At 43.1% G+C, this 21498-nt stretch overlaps 1 protein-coding gene across 1 annotated transcript in view; it reads left to right on the top strand.

Annotated features, from left to right (window-relative positions):
• The first annotated feature begins 443 nt into the window (after positions 1–443).
• CDYL (chromodomain Y like) overlaps positions 444–21498 on the top strand; it is a 48081-nt gene continuing 27026 nt past the window's right edge. Inside the window, exon 1 of the mRNA XM_069960210.1 lies at positions 444–863. Coding sequence (XP_069816311.1) covers positions 840–863 — 24 coding nt within the window. The 5' untranslated portion in view covers positions 444–839. The remainder of the gene's footprint in view (positions 864–21498) is intronic.

Genomic DNA, 21498 nt, shown 5'->3' with positions numbered 1-21498 from the left:
CTTTGGTGTAGTAGTTCTCCATACACAGGCCAACCATGATGGTTGTTGTCTTCCTCAGGTAAAGTGGAGCCTTTGTGCAACACAAGACACTACACTACTGAGATGTCTTTTAAGAAACACAAGAAGCTTTCACAATTGTTGGAAACCTCTGTAAATATGACAAAGTTGGGAGCTGTCCTACTGCTAGTTGAGGGAAGCAACAGGGTCGCTGGCAGGACTGTAGGTGAGCTTGGTGTCAGAGAATAGGGCACACTGCATGCTGAGTGCCAGGATGTTGGGTGAGTCATGTGGCAGGATGGGCAGTTGTGGGCTCGGGGTGTAACCAGAAGACTCCCCAACACTCCAGCCCGCTCCCCAGCGAAGGCAAAGTCGGTGTAGGATGAGGGGGGTGGGTGCGAGTTGGAAGGACAATGGGAGGGGGCAGGAGGAGGGGAGAAACAGCGACCTAGCGACTCCGACGAAGAGAGGAAGGAGGGAGGGGTGTAATAATGGAGGTGGGCGGTTCGGTGTTTGGTGCTGAAGGATACACTGAAGAAGAAGAAGATCGCTGAGCTCGGATCGCGCTTTTACACCCGCCCTCCCCCTCCCTATCTGCGCTCGATTGTGGATCCTGCGAAGAGCCGGGGAGCCGCCGGAGCGCTGAGTGTATACAGAGACACATCCAGAGCGCTCGGTGTGCCCGTGTGAGTGTGCCCGAGTGAGTGTGTGAGGCGGCTGCGCAGCTCCTGTGCGCACACTACTAGCACACTGGCATTTCAGAGGAGGCCAAGCACACACAACTGAGAGAAAGTACTGTGCTCAGCCCGGCGGCGGCTCCCAGACCCCCGGCCCCCACCAGCATGGCTTCCGAGGAACTCTATGAGGTACAGTAAGCCGGGGAGCCCGGCCGGGGGCGGTTGGGAGGAGGGTGGGCAAACGGTGACCCCTCCAGGCAGCTCTTCTTCCCTTTTTCTCCTCACCCTCCCCTCCTCCTCCTCCTCCCGTGTCCCCACATTCCGGGGAGTGTGTATCCCGGTAGTTGTGTGTCTGTGTGGAGTTACTCCCGTCCCTGCTTCCTCCCACCGGCAGCTGCACCTTCATCTTCCTCCTCCTCCTCTTCCTCGTACTCTGTGCGCCTATATCGGCACTCATCAGCAAGCAGTTTGCTGGACAGAAATCGTGAGGAGAGCCAAGTGGTGGCCCGGCCTTCCTTCTCCTCCTCCTGTGATGAGGAAGATGAGGGGAGCAGCCGTGACAGTGACTTTGCTGTGTGTGCCGTGCAGGGAGAAGTAGCTGCCATGGCTCTCACAGGGGACAACGAGTTGGCTAAACACTTTGTGAACTCCTTGCACGACATCTGGTGCAGGAGCCGGGCTCTGAGGAGAAGTCATCTTTGTGAATGTGCTGAGGCAGCAGCAGGCACGTAGCGTGTGCGGGAGGGAGGGCAGACACGTGTGACTGGCTGCGGGGGCAAACTACTGACAAAGTCCTTACCTGCTGCTGCTGCTGGGACTTGTAGTGGCACATCCCCCATCTCCTCACTCGCCATCAGGCAGGGCTCTAGGCTGCCTATGCACATACTAAATAGGAGAAGTCCTGGCCAGCTGAGCCCACCAGGGCATGGGTGTTTTCCAGGAGTTTTGTTGGGGAATAGCCCAGCATCCGTTGACTTGCTAACATAACTTCCCTTGGCAAGCGGATGACCAACAAGCGACCACATGTTGATACAAAGTGTATGAGCATTTGGTTTCTCTGTTGCACTCAAGGATCATAGATGTGATGTACAGGATCACAGAGGATCCAGGAGATGTTACATTGTGTGCGAACATTGTAACAGAACATAACCCACAGGAAATAAAGAGTTTACCTCTATTAAACCTGTTGATTCATTACACTGACAAGTTCACAAGCCATTAAGACCCCGGTGCCAGTAGTCAGGCTGACTGGTAGTGGGCATGTAGCATGAGACATTGGTAGAAAGTAAAGCAAAAATTTCTCATGAGATTTCAAGGATTGTTCTATACAAGGTACACACCTGATCTAAGGCTAAAGAGGGAAAAAGTGATTTATCAAAATGTCTTTCAGTAGGAATCTCTTTGTTGCCCATAGCAACCAATCACAGCCAAGCTTTCACTTTACCAGAGCAATATGAAATGAAGGCAGGGCTGTGATTGGTTGCTGTGAACAATAAAAGAATCTTACTATAAGGGTAGCTTCACATGTACCGGATCCGCAGCGGATTTCACGCTGCGAGTTTGCAGCAAAATCCGCTGCGGATCCTTGTAGTGTGAAGGTCTATGGGGTTACATATCCGCATCAGAATTTTCATTCCACTGCGGATATTCCATAGGCTTTATTCTATGATTTGGCAGATTCCACCCGAAGAATGAATTCGCTCATTGGTGGACAGCGGAATCTGCCAAACCATAGAAGGAAGCCTATGGGATTAGCAGAGAGGCGAGCTGCAGAATCCGCGGCAGGTGATCGACTGGGATTCTATAGTGTGGACATTCCCTTAGGAAGGAGGATAAAGAAGCCAGTTGCCTTCTTTATTACTGTCTATTACGTCAGAAAAGGTGGCAGGTCTAGCTTGTGAACTGCACAGTTAGTTCCCTTCCAGCACCTCATCAATGAAAACTCTTGGCCCTTGAGTTGTTGCAAAACTACAGTTCCCATCATGCCAGGCGTTGGCTGTTCAGGCATGATTGGAACTGTAGTTTTGTAACAGCTGGAGGACCGTGAGTACCAGAAAGGGGAATCTGTGGACTTTGGGGCCAACACTGAATCAGAGAAACACTATACCTTTCATGATTGCAGAATATTAATCTTGCCTTTTAAAACTTTATAACTTTTGTCCTACCTGAACCATGGTTTCTGGGGGGTTCCTGCTTGCCTCACTGGCCTCGATTGTTAGATGACTTCCAATACCTAAACAGGAAGAGATTTATTAATCAAAGCCAGTGGGCCTGGGAGAAGCTGATAGGGACCACCTCAATGACAATGATGGTTTGCGCAGAATGAAAGTGATGAAGTTCTCTTTAATATGAATGGTGACCATTAGGGATGGTCCGAACCCTCCGAGGTCAGCATCAGATTCCCGCTGTCTGCCCGCTCCGTGGAGTGGGTGGATAAAGCAGGAGGACCGCCTGGAAAACTGGGATACAGCCTATGGCTATGGCTGTATCCCAGTTTTCCAGGCGGTCCTCCCGCTGGATCCGCCCGCTGCACGGAGCGGGCAGACAGCAGGAATAATTACCGAGAGTTCGGGTTCGTACGAACCCGAACCGAGCTCGGTTCAGACCATCCCTAGTGACCATGGTACCTTGTACCTTTTATAGTGTGCTGAGGATTGCTTGAAGTGTAAGTCCATAATGACTTGTATAAAGCAAACCACGTAGAAGAGATTTTTGAACAAAGATTATATCAAGGCAAACTGGGATCAAGCCTGGTTCGATAAAATCCCTTTTAATGGTGCGTTCACACCTACAGGATCTGCAGCTGATTTTCTGCAGCAGATTTCATTTAAATAACTAAACACAGCATCAAATCTGCTGCAGATCCTGTAGGTGTGAACGCACCCTAAAGCTGTCTGTGGCTTACCCCTTGCTCTTCTCTGAAATTGTCAGAGGCCTTTTTAAAGGGGTTATCCTGCGCTACAAAAATATGGCCACTTTTCCCCTCTCTCTTGTCTCCAGTTCAGGTGTGGTTTGCAATTAAGCTCCATTTACTTCAGTGAAACTGAGTTTGAAACCCCACCCAAACTGGAGACAAGAGAGGGGGAAAAGGGGCCATGTTTTTGTAGCGCTGGATAACCCCTTTAACCTCCTGAAGTGCCGAGCGCTGTAACACTTTTTCTCTACTCTTCCCATACTTGATCTTTCTTGTAATTTAAAGCGAATGTACCATCAGGTGCATTCGCTTTAACACGAACCACGGATAGATTGGTGCCGGCACAGGGAAGCCGGTGCTGCGGTCCATTTTTTGAACCGCAGCCCGGTTCCCGTGTATGTCGCCGTTCTATCCACAGGTACCGGGCCGGGGCTGAAGCACTGGAGGCGGGCCAGGCCACCCCCAGTGGGATAAATCCCCCGCCCCTCTATGACGTGGCTCCGTTAGAATTAATGAAGCCGCTTCATAGAGGGGCAGGGGATTCCAACTACTGGGGGCGGGCCAGCCTGCCTCCAGTGCTTCAGCCCCAGCCCGGTACCCATGGATAGAACAGCACTGTACACGGAAACTGGGCCACAGTTCAAAAAAGGGACCGCGGCATCGGCTTCCCCACGCCAGCGCCGATCTATCCGTGGGTCTTGTTAAAGCAAATGTACCTAATGGCACATGCGCTTTAAGCAGGGATAGTGGTGAGAGGGGGAGCAAGGAGGTGTTACAGCTTGCAGAATTTTATGAACTTGAGAGCCTCTTTGACACTTTGCACAGGAGAATGAAAGCGTTTTTCTATGTTCTGGAAGCAGAGATGAATATATTAAAGGGTACTATGTGTCTCCTTGCCCAAAAAGCTATCTAACACTGCCAGCAGTTTGGAACACGAGTTGCAGTTGACATATTCACTTTAATGCCATTGTTTTTTCAAAAATAAAAGGTCTGTAAAGACACATTTGCACTAATCCTCCTCCCACCTTAGCAATGCTATGCAATGCATAACAAGCTAAGCAATCAAGAAATGTAGTTGTCTGTTAAATGCAGCAACCTAACAGCCATGCACATCCCGTCCATTATAGTAATGCCACAGAAAGTCAGAAAAGATAGTTGTAAAGGGAATCGGTCTGCTGCAATTCATATTTCAAACTGCTGACACTGCTAGATAGCTATTTAAGGAGATCAAAGAGATACATGGTATCTTTCATATACATAGTGCTGAGAATGAAGTATTTTACCTTCATCTTTAGCAGTGGTTCCATGCTATAGGGAGTTTAATGCTTTTGTGTTTCTGTGCACTGGGGGTGGGACTGTCAGCAATGGCGGTAGTCCTGCCCCCAGTGGACCAAAACATCTAATCAGTATGAGGATTAAACTGCTAACAGTACGAAATCTGCGTTGAGGATGAAGGTAAAAAAACTTGCCTTCATCTTCAGCTCCCCGTGCATAGTTAGGAAATATTAGCAGGTTGGATGATTCTGACCTGTTGATAGTTTCCCTTTAAGTGTCCACATCCTCTTTGCTGTATAGCTAATTGCATAGACCTCTTAAGGTGCCTTTACACAGAGATTTAATTTACAGGTTTTTGAAACCAAAGCCAGGAACAGACTGTAAACAGAGAACAGGTCATAAAGGAAAGACTGAGATTTCTCCTATTTTCAAATACATTCCTGGCTTTGGCTTCAAAAATTTGTCAGCTAAATCTCTCTGTGTAAAGGCACAAATGAACAGAAGTGAAGTATTAGTCACTGAGTGCTGGATGGGCAGCCCTAAAGTACTTAGTTCTGATGGGTGGATGTCATCAAACTACTTGGATACTGTCATCCACTGCTTGGATACCAGCAAGACAAGAATGCGCAAAAGCATAAAAATAAATGTATTTTATATTACAAATGGCCCTTGTTTTGGGCATTTTGTTTATGTAGTAAATAAAAGTTCTTAATGGCGCCCTACATATCTGTATGTAGACATTGTCCTGATTTGGCAGTGTGTAGTAAGAATCCAGTTTTCAACATACAGACTGTGCTGACTGTAAAATGGAGCATATACTCTAAAATTGTGTCTATGAAATTACAAGGAATAAGAAATGCAGCACTCTGTGCACATGTAAAAGAAAGTATTTCTGATAAGGGTATTCCTATGATGTGAAAAATAATTCACCTGATATTTTATTTAGGATAATGAAAACACGGAGGACTGGTTTGGGTAAAGTTACCATTGTGTAGGTAGTTGAGCAAATGCTGGAAGTGTTGAGCGGAGAGACTGAACTGTTTGGGTTTGAAAACATTCTCCGAACTCAAACTCTCAGCAATTGGCTTCCCACATCTGCAGAAGTTGGATGCAGACTCAGGGAGTCCTGTTAAACATGGATACAGACATAGGTCTGTTGGTAGTGGATTTGATGTAAATGAATTACTGCAGGATGAATAGAAGGAGTCTTCCACCATGATTAGCACCCAACATCGCCTTAAACAATGCAAATTTATATGCTTGAGCTTGTTCACACTACGGTGCTTGTGGAAATATAATCCCCTCTCTTTATTGTCGGTAGTAGAATAATGTGATAGCTAGATATTTGCCAAATACTTTTGTTAATTATCCTTGTCTTGGTGATCATTTTAGTGTTGCTTGTTTGGAAATGTGTACATTTATTTATTATGGGTGGAATTTGTTAAGAGTAATATGATTTGTATGTGTGTGTAGAGGTTAAGGGGTTTGCATTGTTACGTTTCTTATCTTTTAAAAGGATTAATAAATAGTGAAAGAAAGCACTTTGTTACATTGACTTTTAGGCTATGTTCACACAACAGTTTTTATTAAAAGAGCTGCCTTTGTTTTTAATTAAAACAACGACTGTTCTTTTCATATTGAAATGTGTCACATTGAAATCAATACAAACAACTACTGTTGTTCACACAGTGTATTGAACAATGGCCATTGTTCGCTATGTCCTTGAAAATAATTGACGCCCGTTATTTCTGGCCATTCTGCATTTATTTCAATGTTATTTTCAATGCAACAACAATTTCGTTCTTTGACACTTAAGATGGCCATTGTTTTTGAGTGCCAAACAATGGCCGTTGTCCATACTGTGTGTGAACATAGCCTTACCAGTAATAATTGCAACATGACACTCCCTGTTGTTCAAGATGACTGTTTTACACTGAAGAATATCACTTTTTGAAAGTCTTTTACATTTATGCAGAAGTTGCGCATTTCTGGTCTTTCCTCATCATTTCTATTGGGGTCAGGATTCCAGATAGGGTAGTGCCACATATTTATAATATTATTTATTTATTTTTACCTGAAAATTCTTCATGTAGCCTATGTAGTGACATGGCACCATTTTGGTACTTTGACCTAGATTTATCAATCTGCCTTAAACCAAACATGTCTCCTCTTGCCCATAGCAAAATCACAGCTCAACTTTTATTTTACCAGAACTTGTCAACAAATGACAACTAAGCAGTAATTTGCTGCTATGGGCCCTTGACTTTTTCATAGTTAGTTTGTGTTGCACAGAACAGCTGTCGTTGACCACAACTTACACGTACAGATATAGGGGGAGATTTATCAAAGGGTGTAAAATATAGACTGGTGTAAACTACCTACCATAACCAATTACAGCTCAGCTTTCAGCTCTGGTAAAAGGGTCTGTGAATGGTTGCTGTGGGCAGTTTACACCAGTCTATATTTTACACCCTTTGATAAATCTGGGCCATAGTGCTTTGCAGTACTGGAAGTCATCACTGGCTTAACATGAGACTTTTGGAACCATTGAAAGGGAGGAATTGAGCTGAACACTCACAGCAGCATGAGATGAGTAAGGCTGTAAAATTCTAGTACCATGAAGAATTTGTGGCCTTCAGTTGTAGCAAATCACATGAGTGAGCAGAGCAGCCCCACACCATCACATTACCACTCTTATGGCTGACAGCTGGTATGATGTTCATATTATGGAATGGGCTACTTGATTTATACCAGGCATCATGGGAGCAGTATCATATAAATAGTTATAAATTTGACTTACGGTGATTTTCTATTTTCCTCAAGTGCAAGACAGAGTTATTGTTATCATCACAGTACAGTGGTGGCTTGGATTACGAGCATAATTTGTTCCGGGACCGTGCTTGTAATACAAATCCACTCTTAAACCAAAGCAAATTTTTCCATAAGAAATCACTGATATGCCGACAATTGGTTCCACACCCCAAAAATAATGACTTATTATTCTGAATAACATATAAAACAGATGAATAAAACATTCAGAAACAGCAGAACATGTGATATTATAAGTTACTGTACAGTAATGAAGGGCTGATGGAGCATGAAGGAATGAGCAGGGCAGATGTGAGTACATAAATGCAGCACTCTGTCCAGTGAGAGTGGGGTTACAGCTATGGAGAGATTACCTCCACAGTCCTGTCCCCTAATGTAAGCCCCAGCCTAAAGTGGATCTGCTATGATTTGGAAGGTGAGGGAGACTTCCTGGGTCAAAGTACAGTGCTGTAGACCCCGCAATGCAGACCATGTCCCTCCTCCACTCGCGCTCTCACCCAGTACAGGGAGTTCTTAAACCAAAACAATGCTCTTAAACCAAGTCACAATTTTGAAAAACTGTGAGCTCTTAAACCAAGGTACCACTGTATCTCCTCTCTTGCTACTCTTCCATAACTAATTTAGACAGTGTGGAGTCATGAACATGGTCTTAGGATGAGACTAGAGATGCCTACATTTCTTTGGAGATTTTGGGACTTTTTGGGGCTTTCCGGCAAAAGTTTAGAAGTTTAGCTCCTATTCTACTGGTTTCCATTTCAGGATAACTGCTTTTGTACCACTCGCTCACATTCATTTTGTTACCTCTCCCTTAACCAGTCTGTTGGTACAGGGAACCTATGCTGCTGTGATGACAGGACTAGCAAGCAAGCAAGCAAGGTCACTCTACAAACATACAGACAGTGTGTAATTCCCCCTTAGGTCTCACTCTCACACTTTCACTTTGAAGGGAGTGAGTCTGGGGGTTTCAGTTGGGTCTGAATGAGTTTTTAGAAAAGTTCAATTGAGGGTTGGTCAGCAGAGCATGGGACAGATTTGCTGTCAAGCCCCGTATCCCAAGCCACCTGGACAAGGGCAAGGAGCCAAATGAATAATTATCAGCAGCCATTTTGATGATAAAAAGGACAATTCTAGTGTAAGTTACTATTTGAAAATGGCATCCGGGCAGCCCCTCTGCCCGGCTCCTACCCGCTCGCTGCCATGGGAATAAGGAAGGCTGCTCGCTGCTACGGGAACAAGGAACAAGCTAGCGCTGACCTGATAGGTCGGCGCTCGTTTCTTCCTCTGAATCGCCCTGTGTAATAGGGGCGTTAGCCATCTCCTTTCAGTAAGGTGTAGGAGGTCTTCCAGAGTTTTGATCCTTCCTGCCTTCCAGAAGGAAAACAAAGGATTTTCATAGCCTGGCCTGAAATCTATTGCTTTCCACAGTGGAAAGTGTTTCGAGCATTTTACCGATTTCTATGCTACCATAGTATCCCGCAAAAGTAATAAGTTTTTGATGGCTGGAGGTAACGATGTGAGAGGTCCATGAACAATGGCCATGAGGTCCCAAGGGCTGGCTAGTTGTTGTTCCAGAGGAATATTAGAGTGAAAGCATGAGTTCTAAATTTTATTTTATTTATTAGAGTTAGATTAAAAAAACTTTTTATTTTGTTCTAATTTGTTTCCATTTTCTTACTGTAATTTTTTTTTTTTTTTACCTTTTGTTCATTGTTTGAGGGGGCTGCCATTTTGCCTGGACAGTTCTTAACAGAATTTAGTGACCTGCTTTACAGCAAGACTCATGGACATAGACAGAGTCTGTCCTCTTGAGATGAATGTGAAACATCACTGAGCATGCTCTGTGACCTTTGAAGCGGTCATTCTACAGGGAGCTGCTATTATCTCCTCTATCTGGGTGTCACTGCAGTGCTGTACAGATCACTTAACAGCAGTCTACTTTTAACACCAGAGACATAACAGGAAGTCTCAGCTAAGTCTTAGCTAATAATTTCACAAAAAATTATTAAAGTGTCACTGTGGTTCCATTTTTTCCCCCCAGAAATCAATAGTTCAGGGGATTTTAAGAAACTTCCTAATTGGGTTTTTTAGGCAAATATGCCATTATCTGCATTCAAAACGACTTTCCCCAGGCCCCCCCCCTCCTCTCTCTCATCCACTGTTCATTATCAGGAAATCTCGACTCTTTTACACAGTCTGGCCCTGTCTGTTCTATGGAAAGGGGGGAGGAGGGAGAATGGAGATTAGTCGCCAGCAGAGAACAAAGGATTACACAGTGGGAGCCGCTGAAAGCCCCTATTCGGAGGTCAGAGAGGTCAGTGCTGACTGTCAGAGAAGATAGCTGGTGATGTAGCTGTAAATTACGTCTTTGCTGTCCTGTGTTGGTGCCTCATCTGCCTCCACCCCGCATTTTTAGTCTAATAAACCCAATTACAAAGGTTCTTAAAATCGCCTGTACTATTGATTTCTGCAAAAAAAATTTAAACGACAGTGACACTTTAAAAAATATGTTTAACATAAAAACATAATTTAAACAATAAGTCATTTTGTGAAATGAAATTTATTTTCTAATGATACCTTTAATTTTACCATAAAATGCAAAAATAATTTTTTGTGAGGTAAAATTAAAAAATATGCGTTTTTGGTTATTTTTGGGGCTTTTATTTTTACACAATGCAATTTAAAGTTAAACTGACACATTCTCTGGGTGGTTATGATCATGATATGCAATTTATATAGGTTAGATTTTATTTTCCAATCTAAAAAGAATTATAAACATTTTCCAAAAAATATTCATAAAATTTTGGCGGTTGGAATTTTTTTTCATTTACAGAACTCACTGTATGCAATCAATAATCTTATATCTTAATAGTTTGTTCAATATGTTATATCTTAACCCCTTCCCTCCCAGGCCAATTTTCATTTTTGCGCTTTCATTTTTGCCTCCTTGTTTTTAAAAGGCCTTAGCGCTTGCATTTTTTTACCTATAGACCCACATGAACCCTCATTTTTTGCGACACCAATTATACTTTGCAATGACAGATTTAATCTTTAAATTTTTCCATAAAATATGCTGCAAAACCGGGAAAAATTATTTGTGCATTAAAATTTAAGAAAAAGTGCAATTCTTTTGATTTTGGGGGGGTTGTGTTTGCGATGTTCACTCTAAGGTAAAACTGACTTGTTATTTATGTTCCTCAGTTCAGTATGATTACAACTATATGTTACTTGTATAACTTTTATTTTATTTTACTATTTTATTTAAAAAAAATTAAAACCTTTTGTAAAAAAAAAAAATACTTTGTAAAAAAAATTATTCCCATGCTTTAACGCTTTTATTTTTGGTCTATGGGGCTGTGTAATTTTTTGCGCCATGATGTGTGCTTTCCCATCAGTACCTTGTTTTCATATATGCAACTTTTTGATAACATTTTATTACAATTTTTCTGGATTTGATGAGACAAAAAAATCAACAATTTTGCACTTTGGTAGGTTTTTACACTTACATGGTTTACCATGCAAAATCAGGAATGTGATCATTTTAATCGTTATGGTAATACCAAATATGTTTATTTTTTTAATTATAAAATGGGAAAAGGGGGTGATTTAACCCCTTAACGACATCGGGCGTAAACTTACGCCCTCGCGCCCTGGTACTTGGCGCATCAGGGCGTAAATTTACGCCCGATGTTTCCCCGATCGCTGCGTGTTCACACACAGCGGTCGGGGAAGATGGCCTGCTATAAATCATAGCAGGCCATCTTAGCTTCACGGCACGGGGGGTGGTTAACACCCCCCGTGCTTACGATCGCCGCTATAGGCTGATCAATTCAGATCAGCCAATAGCGGCGATCGGAACCTTTCCGGGTCATCGGCGACCCGATGACCCGGAAAAAAATGGCGGTCGGTGCTGTCCGAGGACGGCACCGACCGCCATTACTGTAAAAAGTAATGGTGATCGCCGTGCCACCGGCCCGATCGCCGTGAACGGCCGGCCGGCCGTTCACGGCGATCGGGCCGGTGGCACGGCGATCAGAGTCCCACAAAATAGTAAATACCTGCCCTGGACCCCTCAGCTAGGCAGCCGAGGGGTCCAGAGCAGGTATTTGTACATTACTCACCTGTCCCGGGCTCCTGATCGGCGTCTTCCGGGTTCGCGGCATCCTCGTCTTCGTTCGGGTCTTCGGCTTCTTCCGTGACGTCACGTTCGGCTTCTCTCGGCTATTTTCGGCTCCAGCGTCGGCTGTTTCCGTATTTTGCGCTCTGCTGCCCTCTAGCGGCTGATAATGTGTAATACACGTATCAGCCACTATAGGGATGTTCAGAATGTAGAAATTTTTATTTTTATTTTTTTCAAATTTTTTTTTTTCTATTTTCCGCACCCTATCGCCGCTGAGTGTTGATCAGCATCGCACGAAAGTGCGCTGCTAATCAGCAACTCCTCCTTTTTGGCGTAGGGTGTTTTTTTTCTATATTCTACTGCCACGGTCTGCTTATAAGTGCAGACCGTGGCAGTAGAATATATCACCAACTCCTTTGTTGGCGTAGGTTTTTTTTTTATACTTACTGTAAAAAAACACGTAAAAAACACTACATTACACCACACTACATTGAATAAAGTTTGACACTACACCACTACATACCCCATATACCAATCCCCGTATAAAGATGGCCCCCAGGGTGTTTTCGGCGTCAGAGGGATACGTTATTATTACCTCCGACACCGAAACAGCCAGTGAGGATGAATGGGGGGGATCGTTCTTTCCTCCATTCATCCTCATCCTCCAATGACATGTCTGGGGGGTAGCGTAGCGTACGCTGCCCCCCAGACACGTCTTTTCCGCCAGTACCGTCCCAATAAGAGATGACGGTATGGAGTGAAATTCTACAATCTCTGTGAGAGTACCTCAGGGTACACTTACAGATTTAGGGTACGTGCACACTGCGGAATGGCAAAGGATAACCCTTTGTGCATTCCGCAGCTGGCACCCGCCGGCGGACTGATGCGGGCGCATGTCTCTACCCGTGTCATAGACTCCATTCTATGCACGGGCGGATTCCATCGTCCATCCAAAGAATGAATACGTTGGACGGAGAGCGGAATCCGCCCGTGCATAGAATGGAGTCTACGACACGGACGGAGACGTGCGCCTGCATCAGTCCGCCGGTGGGTGCCAGCTGTGGAATGCACGAAGGGTTATCTGTCGCGATTCCGCAGTGTGCACGTACCCTTAGAGTGTATGTAGGAAGGGACACCCGAATCCAGCCCCCAGATGCCCCCTCCCCCCCCATCCTCGGAGTTAGTGGGAAGATCGTTCGGGAACTGATCTTCCCACTGCTGGATAAAGGTCACCACCACCTGTACGGGGATAACTTTTATACCAGCACCCCCTCTTCCGGTCCCTCGCTGCCTGAGCTACTGTAGCTTGCGGCACGATCCGAACATATCAGAAGTAGTAATAGGGCCCTAATATTTAGCAGCCATGGAGCGGACCCAGTGCTTCTGGATATGAAGGACCCCGTATCACACCAGGACAACATTTTCCAGGTGACGTCCCCCACACTGGAGAACAGGAGACCCCAGAAGAAGTGCAGAGTGTGGCGTAACAGGGGGATCAGGAAGGACACCATTTTCCCGTGTGACACCTGTCCTGATCCCCCCGGCCTCTGCATACTGGATCGCTCCAAGGCGTACCACACGTCACTGGGGTTCTACATTATCTAAATTCTGTCCCTTATTCCTATTTCAGGGGTCACGTTGATCCAGGGATTATTCTGATCGCCAATATGGAGTCGGGAAGGAATTTTCCCCTGTGATGAGGCTACTGTCGTCTGCCTTACGAGGGTTTTTTTTTGCCTTCCTCTGGATCAACACAGGTTGAGTTTGATGGACACCTGTCATTTCCAACCTTATAAACTAATAATTGGCCTAATCCCCCCAAATAAATTAGAATTGTCCCTTTTCCCCAGCTAAGTAGGTATGGCTGCCATTCCCATTAGAGGATGCCATGATGCAATTACAAAGCCTCTGTGCGGCCAGGACAGTAGAAACCCCCCACAAGTGACCCCATTCTGGAAACTACACCCCATAAGGAATCTAAGAAGGGGGGCAGCGGGGATATGGCCCCCTGGTGACGGCCACATTTGGGACGTGAAAATGAAAAAAATTGTATTTTTTATTTTCTCGGCACATGTTCTACGTAAGTGCCCGTCACCAGTGGGGTCCATATGCTCACTGCACCCCTTGTTAGATTCCTTATGGGGTGTAGTTTCCAGAATGGGGTCACTTGTCGGGGGTTTCTACTGTCCTGGCAGCACAGGAGCTTTGTAATTGCGACATGGCCTCCATCCTCCATTCCAGCCTCTAAATGGCGCTCTGTCCCTTTGGTGACTTGCCCTGTGCCCATATGGCACATTATGCCCACATGTGGGGTATTTTCGTACTCAGGGGACACTACCCTACACGTTTTGTGTTCATTTTCTTTTTTAACCCCTTGTGGAAATGGAAAAAAATCAAGGCTAGACCAACATTTAGTGTAATTTTTGTAAAATTTTTACTCTAAATCATTAATCTTGTCATGTTTTTTCATTTTCACAAGGGGTTAAAAGATAAAAAAAACATTTAATGTGTAGAGCAATTTCCCCTGAGTACGGAAATACCCCACATGTGGACATAAAGCGCCATGCGGGTGCAGGGTAAGCCTCCGAAGGGAAGAAGCGCCATTTGGTTTTTGAAGGCTGGATTTGGATGGAATGGATTTCGAGGGGCCATGTTGCATTCAAAAGGCCCCTGTGTTGCCAAGACAGTTGAAACCCCCCACAAGTGACCCCATTATGGAAACTGCACCCCTCAAGGAATGTAACAAGGGGTGTAGTGAGCATATGGACCCCACTGGTGACGGACACAAATGTGGAACAATGTGGCGTGAAAATGAAATATTACATTTTTTACACTATAATGTTGGTTTAGCCTTGAATATATCATTTTCACAAGGGGTTAAAAGAGGAGAAAAAAAACAAAATGTGTAGCGCAATTTCCCCCGAGTCCGTAAATACCCCACATGTGGACATAAAGCGCCATGTGGGCGCAGGGCAAGCCTCCGAAGGGAAGGAGCACCATTTCGTTTTTGAAGGCTGGATTTGGATGGAATGGATTTTGAGGGGCCATGTTGCATTCAAAAGGCCTCTGTGTTGCCAAGACAGTTGAAACCCCCCACAAGTGACCCCATTATGGAAACTACACCCCTCAGGGAATGTAACAAGGGGTGTAGTGAGCATATGGACCCCACTGGTGACGGGCACAAATGTGGAACAATGTGGCGTGAAAATGAAATATTACATTTTTTACACTATAATGTTGGTTTAGCCTTGAATTTATCATTTTCACAAGGGGTTAAAAGAGAAAAAAACACACAATATGTGTAGAGCAATTTCCCCCGAGTCCGTAAATACCCCACATGTGGACATAAAGCACCATGTGGGCGCAGGGCAAGCCTTCGAAGGGAAGGAGCACCATTTGGATTTTGGAGGTTGGATTTGGCTAGAATGGATGATGAACGCCATGTCGCATTTACAGAGCCCTCGTGCTGCCAAAACACTGGAAACCCCCCACAAGTGACCCCATTCTGGAAACTGCACCCCTCAAGGAATCTAACAAGGGGTGCAGTGAGGATATGGACCCCTTGATGATGGGCACATTTGTGCCATGAAAGTGAAAAAATGAAAATTTTCCCTTTCACGTCACATTGTTCCACATTTGTGCCCGTCACCAGTGGGGTCCATATGCTCACTGCACCCCTTGTTAGATTCCTTGAGGGGTGTAGTTTCCAGAATGGAATCACTTGTGGGGGGTTTCCAGTGTCTTGGCAGCACGAGAGCTCTGTAAATGCGACATGGCCCTTGAAATCCTTTTCAGTAAAATTCGGCTTCCAAAAGCCAATTGGCGCTCCTTCCCTTTGGAGGCTCGTCCTGCGCCCCCTTGGCACTCTATCGCCACATGTGGGGTATTTCTGTACTCGGGAGAAACTGCGCTACACATTTTTTGTCTTTTTTTGCCTCTTATCCCTTTAAGAAAATGAAAAATTGAAGGCTAGAACAACGTTTTAGTGTAAAAAATAAATTTTTCTTTTTTCACGCCATATTGTTCAGAAAATCTGTGAAGCACCTGTGGGGTCCAGATGCTCACCGCACCCCTTGTTACATTCCTTGAGGGGTGTAGTTTTCTAAATGGTGTCCCTTTAGGGGTGTTTTTTAGGTTTTGGCACCCCAGAGCCTCTGCCAACCTGAAGTGGTACAGTCAAAAATGACCAAATATAACGGAGGCGTTGAAATTCACTAGGCGCTCCCTTATATCTGAGGCTTGTGGTTGCGTCAAATAGCGCAATACGGCCACATATGGGGTATTTCTATAAACTGCAGAAACGGGGCAATAATTATTGGGGTGCATTTCTCTGGTAATAGGTTTATAATTATGAAAAATATTGGATTACAATAAAATCTCTGCACAGAAAATTAAAATTTTCAAATTCCTTACACACTTAGCTTTTATTTCTGTGACTCCCCTAAAGGGTTAAAACACTTTCTGGATATGCTTTTGCAGAGTTTGGGGGGTGCAGTTTCTGAAATGGGGTGCTTTGTGGGGCTTTCTAACATACAGGCTCCTCAAATACACTTTAAACCTGAACAGGTCCCTAAAAATATCTGATTTTGAAATTTTACTGAAAATTTGGAAATTTGCTGCTAATGTTTTAAGCTTCCTATCGTCTAAAAAAAATGAAAGATAGTTTAATAAATGCCGCCAACATAAAGTAGACATGTTGCTAATGCTATTTAATATATAATTTATGTGGTATAACCACTTTCTGTATACGCAAAGAAGTTTCAAAGTTGGAAAAATGAATTTTTTCACATTTTTTCACATTATTTGGGTTTTTTTCATAAAGATTTGTTATGAGTATCGACTCCAATTTACCAGAAATGTAAAGTACAATATGTCACGAGAAAACAATCTCAGAATCAGCCGGATAGGTAAAAGCATCCCGAAGTTATTAATGACTAAAGTGACACTGGTCATATTCATAAAATTTGTCTCTGTCATTAAGGCCATTTCAGGCTCTGTCCTTAAGGGGTTAAAGTGTCACTGTCATTATAACTTCCAAAATCTAAATCAACAGTAGATGTGAACTGAAGCAAGTTTGCGATATACATTCATTATTTTTTTTTGTTATCATCATGCTGTAAAACAAAGCTGAACTTACCAGAATTCGAGGTCCAGTCTCCAGAAGGCAGATTTTGTGACTTGTGCTGGTTGAAGAAAACAGACTAAACACAGGAATTCCAAACAGTACAGAGAATCACGGCTCAATGTGTTCATCAATCACATTACTGCCTTCTCTCTGTGAGCGCCGAGATGGCCTGGGATATACAGGACTTCCTGTTTTCTGACTTTCCTGTTTTTTGGGTAAAAACTGTTCGAAAACAGAAAGTGTCATGTTTTCTATGATAGCTAAAAAAAAAAAAAAAATAATGAATGTAAATTGCAAACTTGTTCTATATCACATCTACTGCTGATTTAGATTTTGAAAGTTATAATGACAGTGACACATTTTTTTCTTAATTAAATATTTATTTTTATTTTATTGCTATACACCCACAATATAACATAAGTAATTCTTGTTAAAACAACAATATCCCATACAAATGTGCAAATACAAAAGCCCTAATTACACATCATTACAAAAACATAATAATAACCCTCCACCCCAGACAGGCTCGTCCAGCACGGGACAAAAAGAAAAAAAAACAGTGACACTTTAAACTTTTGTTAGGAGAGGGGATTTTTTTTATTAATAAAAAGCTTTTTTTTTAATACTTAAATTTTTAGTCCTTTTAGATTAGATCAGTGCTGTATTACTCTGGGCTGCTGCAGCCCAGATCTTTAGATTACCGAGCAGTGCCCCCTTTTCCTTTGAGAGGATTTTACCTGGAACATCTTTTCCCCATATTTTTTAGGGGCCATTTATATATTTAAATAAGTTAATCATATCTCCCCTTAAACTTCTCTTCTCCAGACTAAACAAATTTAATTCTTTTAATCTATCCTCATAACTAAGATGCTCTATTCCCCTTATTAGTTTAGTTGCCCGACTTTGTACCCTCTCCAGCACTAGGACGTCCTTTTTATGAATCCAAAGTAAAAAAAGGAATCACAGCTCCAGCAATTGTAGAAAAAATATCAAAAAATCTTTATTTCCGAAGCATATTAAAAAACACACAGGTTAAAATCAGCATGCCGACGCGTTTCAGGGTCAAGCAACATATTCATGAATATGGGGCTTGACCCTGAAATGCGTTGGGGTGCTGATTTTAACCTGTGTGTTTTTTAATATGCTTGGCCCTTTTAAAATTAAACGTTTTTGCCCTCCCAACCTGTCTTTCTTTTCTACACTTTAAGCTAAAAGTGACTATATTGTTGTCACTATTACCCAGGTATTCATGGACAGTGACATCCCCAACCAGCTCAGCACTGTTAGAAATCCAACAATGCATCAATTTTTTCACCGTTTACCTCCCATAAATCTCCGTACTGTCGGCGCTGTGGGGACATCTTTACGCCAGGTGCAGAAAATGCTGGACTAAATGTAAATGTCCCCCTAATATACGTTTTGTATGAAGGGTGTTTGTTTTTCTTTATCCAAGTTTTCGTTTTATACTGTTTTGTTACTTAAAGGTTTTGTCTATTTGGGTTTTCCAAATGTAAAAGTAAAAAAAAATTACTAATTTAATTTCTAGTTTCCATTCTTTTCACATTGTGCTGAAAATTGAGCTGACATAAACTGAGAGCTTCCTGCGCTTCCTTATGTGTCAGTGACATGTATGAAAGGGTTGGCTCCTTGGCTTGGTTCTTTATCAAAGTTAGGTCCCTGCTTTGTCTCCACATCTGCTGTAATGGAGCTGTTTTATAAGTATATTAGTAAATTTGTTTATATTACATTTGGAAAACAATAATGAACTCCTGATGTTGAACAACTCCTTTAAAGGGGTTGTACAGTTTAAAACATTTTTCTCCTATTCTGACCCTTTGCCAAAGTTATACATACCACCCATGTCCTTTCAGTACCAGAATGGTAATTTTCCCTGACTTTGTCCCCCCTCTCCAGCTGCACAGGAAGTTCTGTAGTTCTGAAAATTTCTCTGACTGTCCTCCATTTTGTGCCAATACGTCAGAGAAGGTGTAATGTCACTGGGCGGTCCTGGCAGTGAGAGAGTCTCTCCTAATTGGTCCCCTTCAGGGCTAATTTAAATATTTGGGCGTATGAACTCCTATTGGTCTAGTAGACTTGCGTGAGCAGCAGCCAGATTCTAGCCCATGTAGAATAGCTGACAGCTACTGTAATGTCTGTACTGTCATGTCCCTGAATGTACATACAAGTTCTGCTGGATTACAGTGTCTTCCTGATGATGTAGCAGAGCTGAGTTTCACTACAGTGCCGCCATGTTCCTGGAGGTAATTTTGCTCCAGGAACATGGCAGCTCCGCAGTGGAAATGCTGTAATCCAGTAGAGTTTAAATGTACATTCAGGGACATCACTCTGCACCCTGCCACTGCCCACTCTAGCTGCCCACCTTCCCCTGGATTCCCCCCCCCCCTCCCCGAGGAGCCCAACCCCCTGGCCAGGATATCCATCACTCGGCAGTGGAAGGTGAGCGCGCGCTGTATGCAAATTACAAAAGATGAGCCCGATGCCCATAGAGAATGACTGGAGCCGTCATTCTCTATGGGCGTCTGACTCATCTCTGGAGCGTGCGCTCATGGCTGCCGACGATGATATTTCCATCCCGGACCGGCTCCAGGAGGGTAAGTATCCCGAGATTTTATTAAATCTGGGCCAATGCTTGCTGTGGTGTGTCTCATGAAATGTATGCATATGTTCCTTAAAGGGGTTGTCCACTTTATAGTAAAATAGGTCAGTGTACAGTATTAGTAAGTGTACTCAATGTACTGTATATACTGACAGCAGTTCCCTGTGTACCTCATACAGGTAAAATCAGACTCCCCTCCTCCAGGCTGTGCTGCCCTGCTCTGTGGTGTTTCTGTCCATAAGATGACCGACCCTGTGTCCTCCATAGACACATACAGGCTCAGTGGTAGACACTTAGGGGGGGGGGGGGGGCGAGGCAGGGTCACATGCTCCTCTATGTCGGCCATTTTATGGACAGGAACACTACAGAGTGGGGCAGTACAGCCTGGAGGAGGGGACTCCGATATTAGCTATATAAGGTACACAGGGAGCAGCTGTCAGTAAATGCGGTGAGTACTCCTACTAATACTGTACACTGAACTGTTTTACTAAGTAGCCAACCCCTTTAAATTTTTATTTTAGCAATTTTATTTAATGATCTTAATTGATTTATAACAGCAATACTAACAACATGACAATTTCCATTTACCAGTTTACACAGTAATAATACATTGAAGACAGAATTTCTCTAAAAACCAACACCGCCATAATCCCACTTACAGCAGTAATCAAAGAAATCTTTGATCTTCCTGTCTTAACCCCTTGTAGGCTTAATTTAAAGCTCATATGATCTACCTTATATGGAGAGATAGCTTATAGTCTGTTAGGGTTTATGTAGCTTTTTGTTTCGTTGACTTAAACATGGGTGTGCCCTAATAACTCACTGGGATTTTGTCAATATATAGGCTAATGATGTAGAAATGTCAGTACACTATAGTAAAAACTAATTAATTTTGATCTATCAATGAGGTTAGAATTCATTACTTATAGTATTATAAAGGAGAAAAGCAATTTACAAGATTAATGTTTATAAAATATTAGTGCACAACACCAAATAGTAGACACATAATGGTAACATCACAAATGATTTTAACCCCTTAAGGACCGGGCTAATTTTCATTTTTGCGATTTCGTTTTTTCCTCCTTGTGTGTGTATATATATATATATATGTGTGTATATAAGGCCATAGCAGTTGCATTTTTACACCTATGGACCCACATAAGCCCTTATTTTTTGCGTCACTAATTGTACTTTGCAATGACAGGCTGAATTTTTGCATAAAATATGCTGCGAAACAAGAAAAAAAATTATATGCGCGGTGAAATTGGAAAAAAAAACGCAATTTTTCTTTGTGCCTACACCATGTGTCCTATGGAAAAACTGACATGTTATATATGTTCCACAAGTTGGTACGATTAAAACGATATGTAACATGTATAACATTTATATTAATTGATGGCTCGTAAAAAATTAAAACCTTTTACAGAAAATAAAGGTTCCTTAAAATCGCTCTATTCCCATTCTTATAGCACTTTTATTCTTTGGTCTATGGGGCTGTGTCAGGTGTCATTTTTTGCGCCGCGATCTGTTCTTTCTATCGGTACCTTGATTGCGCATATGCTACTTTTTGATCACTTTTTATAACAATTTTTCTAAATTTGATGCAACTAAAAATGCGCAATTTTGCACTTTGGAATTTTTTTTGCCCTTACGTTGTTTACCGTGAGGGATCATGAATTAAATAAATGAATATTTCGGGCGATGACGCACACAGCGATACCAAACATGTTTATTTATTTATTTTTATTTATAACATGGGAAAAGGGGGCGATTTGGACTTTTAATAGGGGAGGGGGTTATTTATTAATAAAATCACTTTATTCTTTTTTCACCAACAGTAATTAGAATATACACAGCACTGATCTCCCATTGAGATCAATGCTGTGTATATAATAGAGCAATGATCCATCAGATCGGTCCTCTATTATAATGGTCTGCTGCAGACCA

The sequence above is a fragment of the Dendropsophus ebraccatus genome, chromosome 2 (genome assembly GCF_027789765.1).
Source record: "Dendropsophus ebraccatus isolate aDenEbr1 chromosome 2, aDenEbr1.pat, whole genome shotgun sequence".
Lineage (NCBI taxonomy): Eukaryota > Metazoa > Chordata > Amphibia > Anura > Hylidae > Dendropsophus > Dendropsophus ebraccatus.
The sequence above is the reverse complement of the archived record's forward strand: the minus strand, read 5'-3'. Positions and strand labels throughout refer to the sequence as shown.